Raw genomic sequence first — 23,811 nt, forward strand, 5'->3', positions numbered from 1 at the left:
GCGAACTCTCTATCCCCTGAGCCATCACGGTGGATCAAGTATTGAAATTAATTTACCTTCGTGGAGAACTTTTTGATGAAACTGGCCCACATTTGTGTGACATGAAGAGGAAAACCACGAAAACTTTAGCCGGAGGGCAAGGGGTCTCTAACCTATTATCCGTCAACTACTGAGGATATTTTTCATTAGCACTGTGGTCGGTGCGAGCCGGGTGCAAAATTCGTAATAATCAGTAATCACTGGAATTCGAACCCGATAGCTTCATATTAAAATGCATTGCAAGAGTTTATTAAAAACTTTTAAAAAGCAGATGAAAAGTCAGTTGTTTTCGAATAACAATATTAACATCATTTAATATTGCTATTTTTCAGAATTTTCGTGCGAATAAAAAGTAAAAACAAATTTGGAATTATGGTAACTTTATTAATTCTAAGATTTTCAATTTTTCGCATGATTTCGTAACGTTGATTAATATCGATTCAGTGATTATTTACTATTTGTTTTATCCCATATGACAAACGGGATTTAAGCTGAGATATGTACGAGTTAAAGTTGAATTTTGTTTTTAATTAAATTAGTTTTTCAATTAATTTTTAAATATCTTGGAACTTTAATATATTACTTCTTTGAAGTTGTATTTGAAGGATGCAGCCTGAAATTAATATTTCGACATTATTAACAGCCATGACAATAATTGAAGTCAGGCTCTTAGAGTAGTTAAATATTAACCTTGAATGCTTTAAGTTTCTTCAATCTTAGTAAAGTTTATTTAGCGTTATCTTCGAATCATTTATATGAGGGAATCTACAGAAAATTCAACATTCTAATAATGTGCTCCTCATTTTATTCAGCACCATCTGACATCTAATCTGGGCTAAATTAAAAAAAAATAAAGAAAGAAAGAAAACGAATCTAATTACGAAAAAAATAGAAACACAAAACGAAGCTTTTTTAGAAAAAAAAAATTTCAATTATTTTAGTGTATTTAATCTAACTGAATTATTCATGAATTACAGTGTTGCCACTGTGTTACCTGAAAAAATTTAGAACAAAAACTCTTTCATATATCTAAGAGAAAAATACTTTCGTTCTTACATAAAATTTCGTTCTAATATCCATAATTTTTTTTTTTTAATATTCATAGAGAAAACGCCTTTTAAGTATACACAATATCTACTAGCAGTGAGAGAAATAAAATTAAAACTTCAAAAGATTTTTTCTTTATTTTTCATGATTAAAAAAAAATTCTCCATCAAATTACTATTTAAGATCAAAAATTAACATAGAAAAATAATGGTATATTTTAACGCATTTTAAGAATGTATAAATAAACATGTAAGCATGTTTATAAAATATTTGTATTTACTTATTTATTCGGAAATCAATAGTTCTATATAACATTCGTTAATCGATGTTTCTGTTCTGCAGTTACCTCAGCAACCTATTTGTTATTCTTTCAAATCTATTTAACTCTAATCAAGGGGGAATAAAAATCAATCAATTTATTTATTTATTAATCTAGATTACTGCATTTGAAAATGGAAGACTTTGTCTCATAAGATGCACTTATTGAGTGATTCTATTTTATTTCCGAGCAATCCATTTTAATCAAATAAAACAAGATATTTACGAACATAGTATAGATAACCGTAAATAACTATTTTTACGAGTAAAAAAATTAAGTGTATAGGAGCCTCTGTTACTACGAATTCTTTTAGCGGAGATTAAAAAAGTACTAAATTGAAATTTTACTTCTTTATTTTTTTAAGCTTTTCTTTTTAGAAACTGTTTATACTACCTATATCAGTAAATAACTGAAATGCACAAAAGAACAAATCAGTGAATTGATAAATCGCTGATCAATGAATCATCAAATCAATGAATGATCGAATCAATATATAAAGAAATCAATGAAAAACTAAATCAACAAACCCAAAGATTAGTAAATGGCTGGATCTGCAAATGAAATAATCGATGAAAAGTTTATTAAAAAAATGAAAACATATGAATCAGAAAATCAATTGCTTAGTTGGACAACATATCATGGACATATATCATGGACAACATATCAAACATAAATGAGTGAATGTCTAAAAATTGGAGATTGTACAAATCGGTGAATCAAAAAATGAGCAATCTAACAAATCTGACACTAAATTAATAAGAGGGCAAATGAATAAATTTATCTACGAAATACCGAAATAACAATTGAAAAAATCAACATATAAGAGAAACAATAAATGATCAATTAAATGAGTCAACGAATTCATGTATAAAGGAGCCAACTACTCAATTAATCTGCAAATAAATGAATTAATAGCTCAATAAATCAATACATGAAGGAGTAGACGAGTCAGTAGTTCAATAAATGAGCAAATCAGTGAATCAATGAATCAATAAATAAGTGAATCACTTAAACAGAAATACAATGAATCATTGATTTGCAGATTCCTTGGTTCATTAAATCGCAATCTCAATGATTCGATATGACACGTCAATTTGCCGATTTATTGATTCGCTAACTTATTTAGTTGTTCCATCATTTTGTATTTATAATTCATTCACTATTCCATTTATTCGTGAACCTACTAATTCGTTTATTCGCATATTCATTGATTCAATAATTTCTAATTCGCTTATTTATTGATTGTCTTGATTATCTGATTTATTGAAAAAACCACGTTTAGTTTACTATCATAGACAAAGTCTGCCCACACCATTAAATAGCTACCATTTCGCTGTCCATTTAAAAAGATATCCTCTTTTTTCTCATGTACTGTTTCATTTTATATATCATATAAACAAATTGCGATATAAAAGAATTTTTCTTATCCATTATTCAGCAGGGTGGAAGCTTATTAATTGTGTGTGAAAGATGCAGTTATAGTGATCAACTTAACCTCCCAAAAGGGCAGTTTCAATCCCTTGCAGAATTGATGACATCATTGTCATCATTGAAACCTGGCACTATATTGATGCTAATATCCTCCACGTATTGGTATTTGGCAAATCACATCACATATTTCAAATCTTATAAAAATGTGGTGGACGTTTTGACTGTTATAAAAAGTGACTTTAATTCGATGGAACATTGTTATCCCTCCTTTTTTTTCTATCTAGGTGGAGTAGAGAGTGAATTTCTCCTCATAAATACATATTTGTATTATGATACAAATAAATACATAAATACATATTTGTACTTTCTTAATATACATGTTTGTTTCACATTGGTTTTCTTTGCGCGTAATTATAGTACAAAATCAAGGAGGCTTTAACTAAGTGGGGCACACTTCAGTAATTATAATAGAAGGAAACTTTTTGCTCGTAATTTGTAAAAATTCGGCTATTTAGAGTATCATATGTACGCATATAAGTGAGAAATATTTAATTATTCATGTTCGTAATGCGCAAAATTAAAAAGTGAGCACCCGAAATAACTTTTGATGGATTATCATGCACTGGGGCTCGATTTTAAGGGTTCAAGGACCAAAATTTAAATATAAAAATTATTAAAAGCAGATAATATTTTAAGTTACGATATCAGACACAAAAACACATTTTTTCTGAATAAACATGTCTCTTTTTTTTATCGCTTTTTTACCTGGAAAATATGGTTCCAATAATTTAGGTGGGAAAACTATCTGAAGTTTGGACTAATCGAAACATTTTTTGCGAATTTATTAATAAAGTTTTGCGAATTTATTAATAAATTAATAAAGTTTGGACGAATCGAAACATTTTTACGATTATAAAATTCAATTTCTCAAGGAAAATTCCGCTTGAAAAATCATTTTTCCGAATTATTTATTATTTTTTATTATTTTATTTAATAATCGAAAAGATTTTAAACTGTACGAATATACGGATTTTTTTTTATCATTTTAAATTATGTAATTTTAAGTGACCAAATACAAAATTTGTGCAAATACAAAGTTCCTGTGTTATTAAATTTTAAAAAAAATATTATAAAATCCAATAATCTTAAAATATCGATCTCTCTACCACTAAAAACTATTTCTCAATTAGCAGTGTCTAGTGGAGTGAGTAGCGGTAAAGTTTCGACGAAAATAACACATAAAAATGTTTCAAAAACACATTTAACTATTGATTTCACGTTTTTACATTTAAAATAATTCCAAACGCTCCGTGACAAACACTTCGACCGACTAAACACTCCTCGTCAATGAGGGGTATTTGGAGGGGGGTTGGAGTACTTACTGCTTAAATTTAAAAAAATAAATTTTTAAAAAATTAAGAAAAAAAGTATAAATAATTTTTTATCAAAAAAACTGACCGCTTTACTCTTTCATCTTAATTTTTTTTTCAAAACCTTAATCACATTGTTTTTAATCATTGATTTCATGATAATTAATTTGAATTTTCGTAGTGTAGAAAAATACGACCAGGTACAAGTAGCAGAAAACCTAAAGGCTACTTGTTTTTAAATTCAGAAAGGTGAATTTTAAATTCCTAATCTTAGAAAATTACTCTAGATTTAAGACTTATACGAATTTCTTAACGTCATTTTTCTTTTATTTATTCCATTTATTTTTATTTTCACTTTTATTTATTTATTCATTTTTTTCTAGTGTGTATATTTTATTTACATTTTTGTTTCAATAAAAAATATTAAATTAAGTATAAATGTCTGATAACTTTTACTTAGCAAAGATACTTATGGTGTATATTTTCTAAATAAGTACAACTTTTTTTTACATTCTTACGTAATACTTTCACAAGTACTTAGCCACACTTTTATGTACGAATTATATAGAGGGAAAAAAAGGAGCATTCATTTATCATTGTGTTATGATATGATAAGATTTAATTAAGATTTTGATTCAAATTTTAATTTTTTATTTAAAATTTCCTTGAACAAGTCTTTCCTTTTCTTTCGTCTTTATGATTTGTATCAGCAATTACTGTGGAATAATATTCATGTACCACTAATAATCTTGTAATGTTAAGGCTGTTTTATGCAAAACAAATATTTTGAAATCAATTCGCGATCGCAACGCTCGAGTACGCCATCTAGCGGGAGACTGAAAATATCGGACATTAGTTCCCACAAAACCATTGGCAACGACGGACGCCATTTCATTAGCAGCAAATAAGAAGCAAAATTTCCCTAAGGAAAAGGTAGAACTTCTTGAAAAAACTAATCAGAACATGCCAAACATTGAAGCCGAACACGCTAAGCATTTGAAGAACAATTTCTGGATAATTTTTACCTTTCTATTACCAACAACATAGCTTCCAATTTCATGATAACTTGCTGTTACAGATTGTGTGCATTACGGTAAAATAATTTTTTCTGTCTTCAATTCATTACAAATTAAAGTGAAATCAGCATTGCTTTCGTCATTCCAATGAATAAATAAGAATTCAGAATATGCACAGAACTGTATAATATGTAGTTATAGAATATTGTTCTTCTTTATACAACAGTATATATTTCTGTATCTATTATTCGTAAAACAACAATAAAGAATCATCCGAACTACTTGAAATAGATTCATTTGTGCTGATTATTAATAAATTTGAATCGTTTTCTTGGTAATTATTATTTTGTTTTGAAGGAATAATTTCAACTAGAATTCAGCTATTCTGTTTTTAGCTACATATTCAAATTCATATCAATTATAAAATTTTACTGTGTAGTATGTTATCTAAAAGTAATGAAGGGATAAACTATGCATATATTATTTGAGAATAAAGTTTTCAAACAAGGAACTTATCATTTTGGAATTCTCCGGGAATTATAAATCAGGTAAGTGCAATGATTTTTACAATAAAAAATTTGCTTGTAAATATTTTTTTTTTCATTTGATGTTGGTTCTCTACAGAATGGTTTTTTACGTCTGATTAAGAACTATAAGAATAATAAAAAAAGAAACAATATGAAAGTTTTTATTTCAATGTAAAGAATTCTTAAAATCGTTTTTTTATCCTAAGAATTCTTTATTTTCCGTTTTTTAGTTTATAATTTTTTGATAAAAATTGTTCTCAAAATACTTTTTCTGAAAAATTAAATGGTATAACATTATGTGTTTATGTATACTTCTTGTATATTCCAATGTTTGAAGTAATATGATTCAGAAAAGTATGGAATAAAAATTCGGTACTTACTTATTAACGCCACCGCCGCTACAGATTTGGCGGTTTTTAAGTGCCGCCAATCTACACTTAAAATTTTTGCGACAATTCATAAAATAAAACACTTTATTTAAAATCAAAATAGTCAGTCGGATTTCGGTGGAAAATGAGCCGATATAGAGTTTAGCATAGATTCAAAACAATCATATCGCCATATGAACTCTGATAAATAAGATTCCAAATGAAATAACATTTCCAAAACGTACGTTTACCAAGATAAAGTTTTATGTTGTGGGAATTGGTACATTTTCGTTTTTTCGGTAAAGTATTTCCCTCCTGAAAAAATAAAATTGCTTCTTGTTTTGTTTTTGGCAAATCCCAAAGACGAATTTTCGTAGCACTAAAAATGGCGACAAAAAAGAATTGTTTTTTTTGTTTTTGTTTCGTCAGCATTCTTTATTTTACGTTTCTTAGTTTCTAAATAATGATTTTTATTGAAACTTGAAATTTTTTGATAAAAATTGTTGTCAAAAAACTTTGCTTACAAAATTAAATTTCATAAAATTATGAGGCTTATGTATACTTTTTGTTCATTTTAATTTTTGAAGTAATATGATTCTTAAAACTATAGAATGTAAAGTTTAAATGGGCCTTTCATGTTATATCATTAAATTTAGTAATACTATTTCTCGGGAAATTAGGTTTTAACTCTTATAAGAAATATACATATTTTTTTCTGTTAATGTACAAATATTTTTCCGATGCGTTTTGGATATTCCTTCTCTAATAAAAAGAGATACCATTTAGTTTTCGTTTGTATAAGAAAGAATATCAAGCATTTTTCTTTTTTAAATTTAATTAGCCACAATAAAGAAGGAACGTTGCAATGCTACACGCTACGTTAACGACGTCTCCAGAGTAACTGAATGACGGTTCATATAGAAATCGCAGGTAAGCGGCTCACACAACAACGCCCCCTATAGTTCGTTGCGATCGCGAATTCACTCGTGCCGAGGTTTTTAATTTATTCGAAAAAAGTCTTTACAGATATCCGGTTTAGGATATCTGTATCTCTTCCTTTTCTTTCCTTCTTTTTAACAAACGGCAAGATATTAGAATAGTTAAATTATAGTTATAACATTGAATTGGATCCTTATGGATTTAAATCATAAAAAAGTAAAAATAATAATTAAATAATTTTAGAACTTCTCGATCCTATCTTTGCGGATCGTTGGAACATAAATATTCTCAAGATGAGTTGAGAAAATTTGAGGGGGAACTTAAGTCTGGACCTCACAGGCTTTATAATAAATCAGGCACTGACATTTCTATTCAATTATCTTTTAATTATAATTTTATTTCAAGTTTCAAACGCATATCCAGTTTCTCGATTGGTTGGAAGAAAAAAACATAAATGAACATGAGCACAAGATTGAAACTGTAACCGATAAGTTGGATCGATTGTTCGGAAAACAAAAAAGAAAGAAACTTGTAAAAACAAATTTTTTAAAATTTTATGGTGTTTTTTCCTCTGCTAATACTACCAAGAATTTTAAAGAAATCAATAATATTTTAATGTCAATCGAATAATCGCGATTTGAATTATCTGGTAACAACATAGAGAACCTTTTAACACGTCTTTAGCAAGTTTCATTTGAGCATGTTCCTGGGTGCAAAAAGAGTGATGTGTGCAAAACCTTTTTTTACGATATGTAAAAAACGTGTAATTTTCGACTGTGTTTCTTGAACTTTGCATGCTATCATTATCTTTGTTAAAACATCTTATCATTGCTTTCATTTTTCCCCAGGTAACCTTTTGATCTTAATTTGTTTGAGCTAATTTAACTATTTGTGAATGTTTACTGAGGACAGCGTTCTACTATAAATATAAAGTAGTTATAAGCGCATTATAAGCAAATTTACTATAATTACGCTTTCACTATTTTCACATCATTATTGCAAGTTTTGTTATTATTTCATACATCTATTAAGTCCGTGAATAACTTTTCACTCTTGAATACAGTATTTACTATATTCCTCAATAAAACTAGTCAGTGTGAATGATGATTCTCTGGAATTAAAGAAAAAATAATAATTTAATTTTCGAATCGTTAGCAACAACTAAATTTAATTTACAATTGTTTGTTTTCTCTACATTTTTCCTCTTATTTTTTTTCAGTCTAACATAATTTAGCAAGTTGAAAATTTTTAAAGTGAAACACTTCATTGTTAAATATTTAAATAATTATTAGTTTTCTTTTAATTAAATTTATGTTCTTTGATTGTTTGATTTCTAAATTGAATATGCGTATTTATTTACATTAATTAGTTTTAAAACTATGTGTGTAATAATTTATTTAATTAATTAAATACTTGCCACAAAACAAGGGATATTTAATCAAATTAACTGACTTCTTCCTTAGATTTCATTTCTTTTCTGCAATCTGATAGAAAAGGATAATAATTATGATGCATCATTGATAAATAAAACTTTATTATTTCTAAGGTGCTTCTTCTTTTTCCATGAAGATTATCAATTTTTTAAAAATTTAAATTTAACTTTCAAATCTTGTTTGAAACATTTATAACAATAAGAAATCTTTGCTTGATAATTGCTTATTCATTTTAGAATTAAATGAGAAATAATTTGAATAAGAAATAATTGGGTTTGTCTCAATAAATCTGCTGTTTTATTTTAGATAATTAATGAACTGAAAGAAAAATACTTAAGCCTTCAAACCACGAAAATTAAATTTAAAAGAAGTAAATTATTAATAAAAGGTAAAATTCTTAAAAATCAAATATAATTTTTTATAAATAAAATTATCCTTTTGTATTTTTATTTTCAATAATTAAACAAATTAAGGGATTGGATAAATTGCAATTTAAAAAATTTTATTTATAATTATTTAATATTTGCTACACCAAAATTTTTGTTTTTAACAGTAATTTTCAAAACAAAAAGAGTTTTATTAAAATAATTACAATATATACCTACATATAGAATTCTTGTAATTTTACATTTATGTTTTTATGTTACATTTTAAAATTGTTTCATATTTATAATACCTAATAATTATCCTTAGACCAAAATTTTGTGATTTTGACAATTTTCAAAAGTGCTTAAATATATTTTTTCAGTGCTTGTGAAGTGCTTATTTGTCGTTGAAAAATTTGGCTATGCATCTGAAAATAAATGGATAAAGAATATTTTGTATGAATAAAACAGGACTTATAATTTAAATAACCTTTTTCATTTTTATTATAGGTAGGAAAGATTACTTAATCATTTGAATAATGGGGAGATATTCTGGAAAGAGATGTCGGTTGATGAGTATGTTTACTCTCACCACAAGTTTTTTCTTCATTGAAATCATTGTAGGTTATTTTACAAATTCTGTTGCGCTTATAGCAGACTCTTTCCATATGCTGTCAGATGTGATAGCTTTGATAATAGCATTTTTATCTGTACAGGTATTGATATATTTTTAAAGATTTTTATCAACTTTTTTTATTTAAAAAATTAAGAACTATAATTTATTTTAAAATTTCAGATGTCTCCTAGAAAGTGGTCTAAAAACACTTTTGGCTGGGCCAGAGCGGAAGTTTTAGGCGCATTGGTTAATGCAGTATTTTTAGTAGCTTTGTGTTTCTCTATATTTATTGAAGCTTTAAAAAGGTTGTTTAAAGTTGACGAGATTCGTAATCCCAAACTCATTTTATATGTTGGAATAGCTGGATTAATAGTTAACATTGTTGGGCTTTTCCTATTTCATGGTGAGTAAACTGTTTTAAAATTAAACTAAATTGTTATTTTTTAAATAATATTGATAAATGCTCTAATTTTAATTATTTTTTTTCCACATGATTTAAAGTCCTATATGTATTTGAATAAAATGTAACAACAAACTTTTATACCAGTCTTTATTTTTGATGTAAAATGAACAAGCAGAGTTAAAAACAAGGTTCAATTTCAATCTGAACTGATTTACAGGGTTTTCTATAACCTGGCTACAGTTTTGATTTTTAAAGACACTAATGTAATGTATAAAAAGAAAATCAGTGTTTCTTTTAGTAACATTGTGAGTAAATTTTTCAAATAATGAAAAAAACATTTTGATTTCTTCCATTATATCTGTTGTGCCCTATAATCCGTAGAGAAGGTATTTAAGCAACAATGTAAACATTTTAGTGGTTAATCCCTAGATCCAGGTTCAGTTGGCACAATAGAGACAATGCCGAGTTCCAAAGCGTCTCCAAAAGACAGAATCTGTCTCATATGAGCGTTGGCAGAAAGATGAGCGAGCGATTATGCATTATATTTAAAGGGCATTCACCCTAAATGCAAAAAGATTGCATACGTGATCTTTGAGATTCTGATTGACGAGTAATTCACAGATATATTTAACCAATAATGTTCTTGCTCCCATCTCCAAAATATGCATGCATGAATAATTAAGTTCTCAAATGTTTATGCTCTATTTTAATGAACCAATTATTTTTATCCATCTTACTAATTATTAGCAAACAAAATAATGTCTATATAACTAATCAATTATAATTATTTAATTTACTTTTTTTAAAATTTCTTATTTAATGTTTAGTTATTTGATTTTATAATATTTTCATTTGGTAGTTTTTTTTAGCTTTAAAGTAATTCATATTTATTTAATATGATTCCTAGAGATAATCATGATTTTAAAATTCTGAATAATTGCTAACTTTTGATACGTCTTAGAAACTTTTCTTTTGCATTGTAATATGTGATTTATAATGTTTCTGTTCTGTTAAGCACTTCTGAAAATAAATGACCATCAAATTATTTTATTAATAAATTATTAATCTTTTTAGAACATGGTCATGGCCATAGTCATCGTAGAGCTCATCATCGAAGTTTACCTACCATTGAAGAAGTTCTTGCTGAGGAAGATATAAATGAAAATCATGAAAATTACAGACTATCAGACAATTTGCCAAATACGACCCAAGATGCACATGGAAATCGTCAAATGGGTGAGTAATTAAATAAATAAAAAATTTTGATGCTTTCAATTAATTATTAATTTTTTAAAGTACTTTTAACAGTGAAATTTCGTTTTATGTTAGCAAAGTTTTCAAATTTTATTTACATTTTTCAAAGACAGAATGCCATCCAAAACTTGGAAGAAATATTTTGTAAATCATATTTTGTAATGAAATTGTGTATTAATATTTTTGACAGTTTATTCTTCGTAAAAGATTTATAATGAAAGTACTAAAAGAAAAGCTTAATTTGTATTTACTTAAGATATTTTAAAATTTTTATTAAAAAAATTGTCTTTGATTTAATATTCACCTAAAATTCTAATAAATCTCAATTCTTCAAAAATTAACATGCTGTCTTAAAATAATTCATTAGATGTTATAATTATAATATGGAATCTACAGTCTTACGAGCTTTCACATTCATTCTCATTTGATTATATCTTATTAGTGAGATTATTACGAAAAAGGAATATCTTATAATATGTTTATCCATTGAATTACTTTAACTTCTTTAAGGGAAAAAAAATTTCTTTATATTTTGAAACACAGGTGACAGGTAGTATCTTCACTTTGATAAGACAAAACGCTTTCTGCAAGTAATTTTTTAACTCTCATAACTAGTTTCAGCTCTTTCGCCGCAATGTGATTTCAAAGAAGTTTATTCAAAATCACTGATTTTTTTTTTAACTGTTTTAATTTTTATGAAACTCTTATGTTAATTATTATACAAACCAGCATATATTTCTTTAAATTTATCAGTTTTTTGAAGATATGAAACTATTTATTGACATGTTTTACCTTATACTTCACTTTCTTTGTATTTCTAAAATCTGAATCATTTCAATACGAATATTTAATAAATATTTTTATTAGAATCGCTTGTCTATTCTTAAATAATCTTGCTTTACTCCTTTTGATATGTATAATAGTGCAAAAATAAAAATTATTAAAACTGAGTTGTCAACATATTTTGTCACTGAAAAATTCTATAATTAAATTACATATTTTGTGTTTTAAATTACATATTTTCTATAATTATATAAGAAAAAGAGAGACCTGTGCAATATAATTTTTGTAACTTCTTTTGTAATTATTGGGGGTGCTCCCCGCCCCCAAGGCTAATAGAGCATCCCAAAAAAAAGAAAAATTTAAAAAAAGGGCCCCATTTCAACAAATACGAAAATATGTACATAAAAATTTTTATTTCAACAACTGTATTTTAGCTGTATCTGAATACAATGCATATTCAGGGGTCTGTCTAGGTTTTTTCTGAGAGGTACCTATTTTGTGAAAATTTAGACATAATTTGTGAAAAATTAAAAATTATATTAAAAAATCAGCATAAAAATATGGATTTATCTTTTCTTAAGGGATACAAAAATAAAATTTTAAGAAAAAGTATTTTGTGAAACTACCGTTTTTCCTAAAATTGAATTTGTGAAATTACCATTTTTCCTAAAGTTGAATTTGTGAAGGTACCGCTAAACGGTAGTAAATTCAGCCTGGACAGACCCCTGATATTAGTCAATTATTTCACAGAAGAAAACCACAGGATTAGAAATCCCCTCCCCAGGGTTGGGTTTTTGACGTCAAAAAGTGGTTTTTGACATGACAAGGGTATAATACTGGTTTAAACCGTCAAAAATGTCAAAAACTAAAGTTTGCCAAAAAAATATATAAACTTCAAAACTACCAACAATTGCCATGCATTATATTGAAATTTAATTATACTATAGGTAATCAGCAGGTTTTAAAATATTTTTTAATTAAAATTAAGGTAAAATAACAGATTTAAAATCTCTGAAATTTATATTCAAATGCATGTGTGGAAAAATTTTGCAAAATTTTTTTAAATATTTATATTTTGAAAAAAAAAAATTTTTTTTTGATACTTAAGAAAATTAAAAGTTTATTACTATGCATTTTTGACATATAAGGAACATATAACTAATATTTATTAGGAACTTACAAGTTATGTTGTATAAATACAAACTTGATACAAGTGTATGAAAAAAATTTTTTAATGTTATACCGAATATCTTTATCCAGTATGTTAATTTGAATTTAAAAGTAGTTATATTTGTGAATAATGATAAATATAATTCATATTGTTTATTATATTTGTTTACAATTATTACACTTATCATTTTAAAACAATTTTTACCTCTTAATTTTTCCCCCACTTGTATTAAGAATACAAATAATGCATATCTTGAAAGCAAGAAGTAATTATTCAACAGCTGAATATTTAGATATTCAACAAAACTATGTATATAGTATTCAGCAAAATGAAATTCACAAGTATTTGGATAAACTAAATTTTCAGCATAGTAAATGAATAGGCTGAATATACTGTAAATCGACACTAACTACTCTGTGTATTTAACAGAAAGCACTTAAATTTGTATTGTCTTATGTTAAAAAGATTATTAAGAAGATTTAAAAGAATATTAAAAAGATTTTTCTTTAAAAGATGTCTAATTTTTAGTATAATCTATACTATACACTAAATTTGGTTATAAATAAATTTCTTAAAATATCACTGCAGATTTTCAATAACACATGAAAATGAATACATAATATTACAAAAGATGTGAGCTTTCAAAAGTACAAGATTTTGGTTACTATTCAAAATATAAGTGTTTCTTCAAAATTTTAAATTTATTTTTTCTAGAACATATTTAGAAACACTATCCTTTATAAAAAATATATAAATTTTATGTATTAATTAAATTTCACATATGAATATAGGTTTTTGACATTTTTGACAGTGAGGTTTTTGACGTGACGGTTTAAACCATGGTTTAAACTGTCACATGTCAAAAACCTGCCAACCCTGCCCCTCCCCAATAAAAACAGACTTCTAAATCTTAGTACTCGCTTTAAAAATTACATGAATTTTAGTTAATTCGTTAATCTTGTTATATTCATGATTTGATTTTCTTTAATTTAATGTAAATATTTATTCTTTAATAAAATTATATGTTTTTAAAAAGTAAGTTAATATACAAGATTTTAAAGTTTACAAAAAGATAATGTTTTATATTTTTAAAATTAACTTCTATGATGATATTGTCATATTTAATTTGATAGCTACAAAAGTCTCTCAAAGGATTAATCTTGTTACTAAAGCAGAGCAAAAATACGAATTTTCTGCCGTCTCGATATCTCCGAATTATATGAATGAATTTCATTAAAAAAGTTTAAAAACTCAGAGTTTATAATTTCAAAACTAATTTGAAATTTTAAAAGAAAGTTAATAAGATCTTTCTTATCTTCAAACAAAAGAGTAAGTAGCTTGAAAACATGGTTTTACTGCAATTAATTCTTTTACATTAAAAAAGCTGAGAAAAATTGCAAACAAATAACTAAAATAAAGTGATAACCATAAAACTTATTTCTAATTTCAACTAACTTAGACAAGTTTCACATCTTTAGCGATAAGAGTACTGAAAATGAAGTATTGGTATAAGAATAATGAAAATACTGGAGGGGGATTAACCTTCTTCCTAAATATGAATGCTCCCCTATTCTTTGTGAATGTTAAACTTTATCCTTCCACCAAAAAGAAAAAGTTTAACTGATAAGATATACAATGTGAAGAATGAAACAACCTGAATAATTTTTGATCTGATTATCAGATTTTCATGTACCAGAACTCAGTCTCAAAGAATCGTGAGCTTGACCTCAATTATGCGACTTAAAACTGGTGCAGACAATATTTTAAACTAGTGAAATGGCTGCAAATACATGCTTTCTCTGATTAAACTTACCTTTTTTTCAAAGGATTCGGATTCTTGACCTTGAAATTTTAAAAGAAAGGGGGAATAAAAACCCTTAAAAATAGGGGAGTAACCTTAATCCGAAAATTATAGTCCCATGAGAGCAGTCAAAAGTTTGGTTCCCTTAAGGTTAATTTTACTTTTCGCAAATTTTGCCATATCTCAAGACTTTTTTAAAATTGCATTCGTTAAAAATGCTGTAAAAAATTTTACACCTTAAAATTCAAATTTTTGTTTCACCATTATTAGATAAAATCTAAGGAAATATTGAATGCTTGTTTAAAATTGTTTTTTGTTTGGAATTATCTTCGGACAAAGGAATTTGATAATTTTGTGTAAAGTATTTATAATAAGATACTTTTAAGTTAATATGTAGATTTAATAGACTAAGGGACCTCTTTTAACAATCAAAAATATCCTCGAAGTCTATTTTACAGTTTAAAACTGCAAAAATATATCTAATTTTAAAAAAAGGGTATTCCTCCTTGGAATTTTAATGTGTCTTGTCGCCTTTGTGGGCACCCCTGCACGCTACATCTTAGTAAAGATAGAAAAGTTAAAACCAGCTCCTTTTTTTTCTTTAAATATATTTTAAAGACATGAATTGCCATAAGTTTTTTGCTATTTTCTCAATTGTTTTAATGCTACTTAAACTAAACTTCAACCATATCTAGCTTCAGATAGCTAACAGAAGGGTTTGAGGCAAAAAAAATTTTAAACTGGAAAAACTCATAATTTACCATTGGATCTAAACTTGTACATGTCAAGGAGGAAATTTTTTTTTTATTATTATTATTGTTTGAAAGTTTATTCATAGAGAATTCTCACTTTTATCTTTTCCCTAGCAACTGGCAGTCAAATGAACATGAGAGGTGTTTTTCTCCATGTACTTGCTGATGCCCTTGGTTCAGTTATTGTTATAATTAGTGCTCTTGTTATTTGGCTGACAGATTGGAAGTACAGATTTTATGTGGATCCTGCTCTAAGGTATTATTAATATTTCATTTTATTTGTATTGTGATGTTACTGATATATGGAGATTAATTAATTGTATTCTCTTTATTTAGTATTTTCATGGTTATGCTTATTATGCGATCAACCTGGCCATTATGTAAGTATAGAAATATTTTAAACTAAACATCAAAAAAATAATAATACCCATCATTATGTATTTTTTTACATATTTACCAGCCAAATTAAAGTATATTAATAAAACTTTATATTTAAAAGTAATACAGCAAAAATAGTTAGTAAATTTGTTTTAAATTATTTAATTATTATAAGCTACTCAGTGAATAAACAAAATCATTATATTTATTCATACTAAATATCCTAAAATTTTAAAGACAGAGAGACAGTTTGCCAATTGGATATCCAAGGAGAATTAAGTTAGTTTGGATCAGAAAACATTATTGAAAAACAATATAAGTTTCTCTGGTCATCAATAGATAATTTTTATCATTTTACATGAACTATATATTAATAAGTTTTAAAAGCACTTGTAACGGCAAATTAACCTAAGACTGAAAATTATTTTCATACACCTATTAAAAAAATTACAATTGATTTGAATCCATGATATTTTTTTTTTTAATCACGCGATTTCAATCATTGATTTTAGTAATTGCTGAATAAATTATTCAATAAAATGGCAACAAAAAATTATGATCTAATATTCAAATGCTTTTAAGTTTTATCTATGCATATAATAAATTTGCAATAATTAATTACTTCCAGAATTCTTTTCATTCAAAAATAAGTTTAAATTTTATTGTTTCAACATTGTAGCAAAAGAAAAAAAAAAACTTATTTATGTTCTATGTATTTATGTTATCTATTATTTATGTTCAACTTTTTTAGCTAAAATATTTTTAATCCTATTAACACGGAAAATACATAGAAAATTTGTTTTTCAAAATATTGAGAATTTAAATATGTCCCTATGTCTGGGTTTGTAATAAATTTAAATTTGCTAAAGTATTGTGCAACAATTTTTATTCAGTTTTGTTATCTTTATTGCTTGCTTAACCAAAAATACATTTTTAAAGGGGAAAAAAAGTGGTCAACCCTTAATTTGATGGAATTATTAAAAAAAATAAAATTCTAATTTTAATCGCTCCCTATCCCTTATAATGTATGCAAAATAATTATTTTAGTGCATAGGTATGTCTTTAAAATAAAAATACTTTATTCATTAGTCTGTTGATACTGTCTGGGTAACAACAGAATTAAAATTTCATTCTCAAATGTATTCTTAGTTTGAAGCAACAGTTAGCTAAATACTCTGAGTATCAAGAGAAGTAATTTGTAATGCCATTTCTTGTAATTTGTTATAACTAATAACATTTTTATTTCACCTACTTAATAGCATGTATTGCATTGAAAAGAGACTGGTTTAGTAAAATTATTTGCATTTTTTTATTAATTTAAGTGGTTTGTAAAGAAGTGAACTATTTCGGTATTTTATGGCAGTGCCAAGGGTATTTTTATATTGCCCTCTACTGCATTTGAAAGCATTTTACTAATTGCAGTTATTTGAATAAAATGTTTATATATTTTTATTATGGTCATCAAATTACATTTTCAGTATTTTTATCATTAAAATAACTTCTAATAGACTAATTCCTAATTGATGAAAATAGCTATGTGATATTTTTAAAATACTAATCTATCCAGTTACAAGGATAAATTATTGTCTACTAGAACACTAATTCACTGTCAACAGTAAATATAAGAGTTTATGAAAGAAGTATAAACAAATCTATATATATACAATCAGAAAGCTAATTTTCTCTATTTCACTGACTTATAAAGTATGTATCATATTAGTATTCCATTTGTTAAGTTACGGTATATTTTTAGTATAAACCACTCTGTATGTTCAACTGAACTCTGTATATTCAAATTTCTAACTTCCTAATTTTTCTCCTTTTATTTTTTAGTAGAAATCCCAGGGTTGCCACAGGCGACTAAAATGCAACTCTATTTTCAGCATAAGGCGACTATGGCAACATTTTTTGCCTGAAAAGGCTTTATAATAAAATAAAATAAAAACCCAACTATTTTCAGGAAAAGGAGACTTTTTCTGTACTCCTAGCAGTGTTTTTTTAGCATAAATTGGGTTGAAAACCTGCAGCCCATGAAATTTTCTGAACACACTGAATTTCTTTTCTTAAAAAATAAAATAAATAATTAAAAAATAAAAAATTTTAGATTGCAAATTTGAGTCATCACTTCTTAATGCGCTCAATTTGTACAGATTCTATCATAAGTCTATTTCGTTTCTCGATCGCCTTTTCCATGGTTATTGTTATGAAATTTTCCATAATTTAATTTTAAAAAACAAAATTTTTAATACGATATTATGCTGCATGAATTTCGAATTTGAGTATCACTTTTCACTATATATATATATATTAGTTTATGTAAAAATTATCATATTTGCCACCAACTTGACTCAATGGATCAAATGGTATATGATAATTAAGGCATTTAATAAAATTTTAGTTTTATTTTTGTTCTTATTCAGGCGACTATTTTCATAGTTTTCTGCAACTATTTTCATGCTTCAGGCTACTAAAAGCAACTATTTTGTTCATTTTTTTTTCTGTGGCTACCCTGAACTCCCTTTAGGCATCTATAAAATTAAATTTCTATTAATATTTTTATGTTTCCCTATTTCACCTTTTCAATATTTGGTGCAGAGGTTTGCCTGGTGAGGCTCTCCTAAAGGTTTCCTTCAATACAAATTATAGAAAAAAAGCCTTGCATCCCAAAGAGGTTGCTACACAAAGGTGTTCTTTCTTAGAGATTTCACTGTGTCTTCATATTGGAATACAATTTAAAAAGCTTATATAATTATCATTGATCTCAATATTGTGCTGTGAGATGATTATTACTAGATTTTTATCTTACATTTTCTAATTATTTTAGTGGTGGAATCTGCTTTGATTTTATTGCAAACTGTTCCAACTCATATTCAAGTTGATTCATTACAAAAAAAGTTATTGCAAGAGGTAAGAAAAATTCTGTTTCTTCTTAAATTTTAAACCTTTAACACATCATAGCTGAATTCCCAATTTTTTTTCTTCTTCTTTAAATTACAGATTGATGGAGTATTAGCTGTTCATGAATTTCATGTGTGGCAATTAGCTGGTGAAAGAATTATAGCTTCAGCCCATATTCGATGCAGAAATTTAGTTGATTATATGCAGATTGCTGAGAAAGTGAAAGAATTTTTTCATAATGAAGGAATACATTCTACCACAATACAGCCAGAATTTGTTGATATTCCTTCAGTAAGTAATTTCTTTTTCTAATTACATATTTTCAATAAAACATATTCTTTCAATATAACAATTCATACTGACAGCCAAAAATGTAAAAACTCTTAAAACTTAGCATTTTGTTAATAAAAAATGCTATAAACTACCACAAAAAAATGCTATTTAGATTAATATTAAAATATTCTTTCTAAATACAGGGGTGTTTACATTCCAAGAGTAGTCCGGAATTCCGTTCTTTTTAATCGCATCATTCTTCTGGATCTAAAAGCAGGTCTTGATTTTTCTGTGAATATCGCAAAATTACGCATATCTCAAGATCATTGTTTTGCGGATGTCTGCAAATCTAAAACTTCTAATCTGAAAAAATTTTATGCTAAATCCCATTAACAAGACGTTTATATACATGTGATTCTTCCACCAATTCGATTGGTTTGGCGGATTTGCCATTTTGAATCGTTGGAACTGAGCTGGAATCTGCTAATATCACGGTTTTAATATCAAACATCGGTTTTTCGTATCGACCTAATAAAAAAGTTACATGTATCGATTCATATTCACACAATTTATAAATCCAATATCGCGATATTTATGCTATTATCTGATATTTTCACTTTATAAATTCCAATGTCTCGATTCTTAATCGTGTGCTTGTAACATCAAACATTGAATTTCTAATTTATGTGATTTAAAAATGGGCATTGCGATTTGTATTCACTTGATTTAAAAATTACGCTTCAATATTTGTATTCACGAGATTTAAAAATTAAAGATCGCAATTTGTCTTTTTGCATTTTTAAAACCCAATATCGTGGTTTGCACAATTTTAAAATCCAACATCACGATTCTTATAAGAAGTAAGTTTGTTTTTTTTTACTTAGTTATTATTAAGGTCTGATATTTTTCATACGTTTTTATAAGCTCTTGACTAGTTTTCCTGAAAAAATATGTTTTGTGAAAGATGACTGAAAAAAGAAATTAATTTGTTTTTATTCTTCTTTAGTATCAAGAGAAAGAAGAAAACTGTGTTTTAGATTGTCCTGCTAGCACAAATTGTACAGCTCAAACTTGCTGTGGTCCTCAAAAGGAAGGTCAGTCCCCGCAAACACCTCGTTCTGCTCCAGCTTGCAGGCAGAGGGTAAACAATGGAGCCAACTCAGAAACATATCCCGAAGAAATCACTCTATCAATAGAGGGAGGAGATTTGAATGCAGCCTGTTCTGCAATGAGCAATCGACACTCTTAAGGACATGACAATCTTTGTCTGAATGTGGCTGTACTTTTGCCTTGGGATGCTGTTATTGATCAAGAAAAGCAGTAGATACTCTAGTTTTTTTAAATATAAATTGACAAACTGAAATGTATTTGGCGGGAGCAGTTAAGGTTTTTATATTCAGTTTTCAAAATTTTCTGTATGTCTCTCATCTACACTTGAGGTGCACAACCTACAGCTCCTGTTTGATCAATTCTAACTAAAATTAAATAATTTTAAACTTTTTTTTTAAATATATCAATAAACTTGTTCAAAACAATTTTTATTCTTTTCGAAAACATAAAGATATAAGAAATTTTTCTAAAGTAAAAAACAAAAATTTCTTATAAATGTTATAAAAAATTTATTGAAGAAAAAAAAGTGCGTTTAATTTCAAATGTTTTTTTTGTTTTTTTTATTCAAATGAAATTGACATTACTCTTCTTTTAAGTAAAGTAAGTTATTATTCATTATATTATCAACAAAAAAATTTAATTCCTAATTATTGTCAAATAAAAATGTCCCTTTTGCAAAAAAAGGTTGTACATCCTCAACACCATTGTTTATTCAAAATTCAATGATCTTTTTAGAAAGAAATTTTTTTTTATCCACTGATCTTATGATTTGTAGCCCTCTAAAGTATACAGAATGTTTTGATAGATTGTAACTTTCTAAATATTTACATTATTAAAATTAAAATGAAATTTTTTTAGGTATCAAAATTTTTATATCAATGGAACAAGGAATCGCATATTTTGAATACATTTATAATATTCAAAAAATTTAATATAAATAAATTAAGTACAAAATTTTTTTCAATTTTTATTTATCAAATATGTGGGTTTTACCATCTTTATATATTCATTTAATATTTTGCTGTGTAATATATTCATTACATAAGAATACTTAATCACTTGAAGTATTTTATATACCTTGAAGAAATACTTGTAGCATAATATAAGCTCTGTAACTGCATTCCAACTGTACAGTTCAGTACTAATTTGATACTTTTATTACTGCAAAAATGTAGTCAAAAGTTGTTTCCCATGACTTTGAGTGTTTAGCTCAGTTCATTTTTTACATTACTAGAGTCTTTTCACAAAGTAAGGTTTTTTTGAGCATTGGTTGAACATTTGTTAGACTTAAAAACTGTGAATTAATGTCTTTCATTTTTTTTAAATGTTTACTCTCTTTTTTTAATGTCACACACATTGTGTGATATTTGTTCTTTTTATTTTCATGTCATTTAAATTATTATGCAAAAAATATCATTTTGATTATTGTTTGGCACCTGTTCTTAGTTTTGTTTATACATTCTGATATTGCATTTCTCTAGAATATTTTTAAATTTGCATTTCTTTTTATATTTTGTATTTCTATACAATAAAAGCTTACTTCCATAAAATGAGTTGTTTCTGAAATGCTTTGTATTGCGTGATTTCTATCATTAATTCTAAAATGAAACTAATTTGATTGACACTGTACAAATTTTTTATTTATATTTTGTTTTGTACAAAAAATTAATAAATTTCTTTATGTAATTCTAGACTTGTAAATTGCTGTTAGAATCAATGCTGTATTAGTCTTACTCAAAATCTGTTATTATATATATATATATTATAGAGAGAGAGATATTTAGATTTTGCTGTTGGCTTACACAGTGTCTGAGTCTGTGTGTTTATATAAGAAACTTTCAAAAAAAAAAATTTATTTTTTTGCTAACTTTTGAATTTTTTAAAATATTAATTTTGCTTTCATCATATAGAACTTGGTAAATTGTTGATTTCATTGTAATGATAATAGTAATTAGATTATTTACAATCACAGGTCTCATTGTGAGGCAAAGGAAATATCAGTAAATTTTTGTATCAATGATTGATCTCTCATGATAAAATTACTGTTGTTGATTGGAATCTATCCTTTTTAAAAATAAGTAAAAGAGACGAATCAATAACTGAAATAAACTTACGACCCTTGAATTTATCACCCTAAATGTTTGGTATGCGAAATTGTTTGAGTTCCTTTTTCATGAAATAACTTAAATCCAAAACAATCACTAAATTAGAACTGTTGAATTTCGTGGTTTTTATCATTTGTGGTTAGCATTATCAAAAAGACTAAAAAGTTTTGATTTCATTTTTCAGGTTGTAACTTGAACAATTGAAGTGTAAAATGTACCTTAATTTGCAGCACAAATTCCTAGAAGCTTTTAGATCAATATTGTATTCATTAAATATGATTTAATTAGTTATTTTATAAAATCGAGATAATAGTTAATAACATTTGAGTGATGAAGCAATGTTTTTATTATCTGACTTTTTTTTTGTGCATAATTTTAAACATAGATGAAATATTCATCGAAGTTTTAATATTTACTAACAGAAATAGTTTGGATTTAAATATGGAAGGAACAGATTTTCTTTTTCAATCAAAAAAACCTATTCTTTGAAGACTCATTTCACTAGCTAAATACTTAAGACTAGTTAGGGAATACCTGGAATTGTCAGGGTATTCTATTTTGACTCCAAAAAGTAAGGAATAGTAAAAAAAAAGAGCATTTTTATTATTAAAAAAAAAAACTTGAAAATAACTAGTCTTGAATGATATAAGTTATTGAGATTCCACTTAAATAAGTATTATCAATTACAATTATTCACAGTAAATATTTCACTTTTTAGAGAAACTTTCCCATGTTTCCATTTGAATTTTCAAGGATATTTTTTTATTTACAAAATCTAATATTTGACAATTCAAATATAAAAAAAATCACCATTTTCCAATTAAATGAATGCATGGTTTGGACTAAATATGGTCTGGATTTACATCGAAATTTTCCTGAAAAACTTTGGAAAATTTCAGGAAATTTTTTTTCCCAAATTAAGTGGGAACTCAGATTATGTCACAGGTGAAAAACAATTAATATTTATTTTTTTTCTAGAAATTTATTTCTTAAATTAATAATAAATTTTAATCACAGAATTAAAGAAATATAAAAATCACACCATTTTTCTATATGAATAAGAAAAAAAATTGTTTACTATGTACCAAAACTTTATTTTGTCATAGAGAAGAATAATTATACACCAGTGCTTAAAAATGAATATTTACACAAATATTATAAAGCAACTCTGCAACACATTAAACCTCCCTAATTTACAGAAGTGAACTATTTACACAAATAAGCATAATTGGTTAAACAAGTAAAAATTACATTTGCAATCAATTTAGATTCTTGTAAAAATATTTAAGGCACAGGCATTCTGGTTATTTATAATGTCATGTATTAAATGAACCAGATATAAAATGCAGGATTAAATTGTCTTACCCCCACACTATGTCATTATTTTACACATACTCAACTTTTCACAGCTAA

General features: G+C 26.3%; 1 protein-coding gene across 1 annotated transcript; it reads left to right on the forward strand.

Annotated features, from left to right (window-relative positions):
- Window positions 1–7,536: 7,536 nt before the first annotated feature.
- LOC107440479 (uncharacterized) lies at window positions 7,537–21,979 on the forward strand. Its single transcript, XM_016053404.4, has 9 exons — window positions 7,537–7,904; window positions 9,365–9,570; window positions 9,651–9,873; window positions 10,948–11,109; window positions 15,749–15,890; window positions 15,971–16,014; window positions 18,837–18,919; window positions 19,010–19,201; window positions 20,190–21,979. The coding sequence occupies exons 2-9, from the start codon at window positions 9,394–9,396 to the stop codon at window positions 20,430–20,432; spliced, it is 1,266 nt and encodes a 421-aa protein (XP_015908890.1). The 5' UTR covers window positions 7,537–7,904; window positions 9,365–9,393; the 3' UTR covers window positions 20,433–21,979.
- Window positions 21,980–23,811: the final 1,832 nt, after the last annotated feature.

This window comes from Parasteatoda tepidariorum, chromosome 2, assembly GCF_982258835.1.
Source record: "Parasteatoda tepidariorum strain Cologne lab strain chromosome 2, Ptep-v5.0, whole genome shotgun sequence".
Taxonomy (NCBI): Eukaryota; Metazoa; Arthropoda; class Arachnida; order Araneae; family Theridiidae; genus Parasteatoda; species Parasteatoda tepidariorum.

Bases quoted from the DNA above. Each gene is read 5' to 3' on its own strand.
- LOC107440479 (XM_016053404.4), top strand. From the start codon at position 9,394: ATGGGGAGATATTCTGGAAAGAGATGTCGGTTGATGAGTATGTTTACT. The intron at 9,874-10,947 runs GTGAGTAAACTG...TAATCTTTTTAG, and splicing joins TGGGCTTTTCCTATTTCATG to AACATGGTCATGGCCATAGT. The intron at 16,015-18,836 runs GTAAGTATAGAA...TAATTATTTTAG, and splicing joins GCGATCAACCTGGCCATTAT to TGGTGGAATCTGCTTTGATT.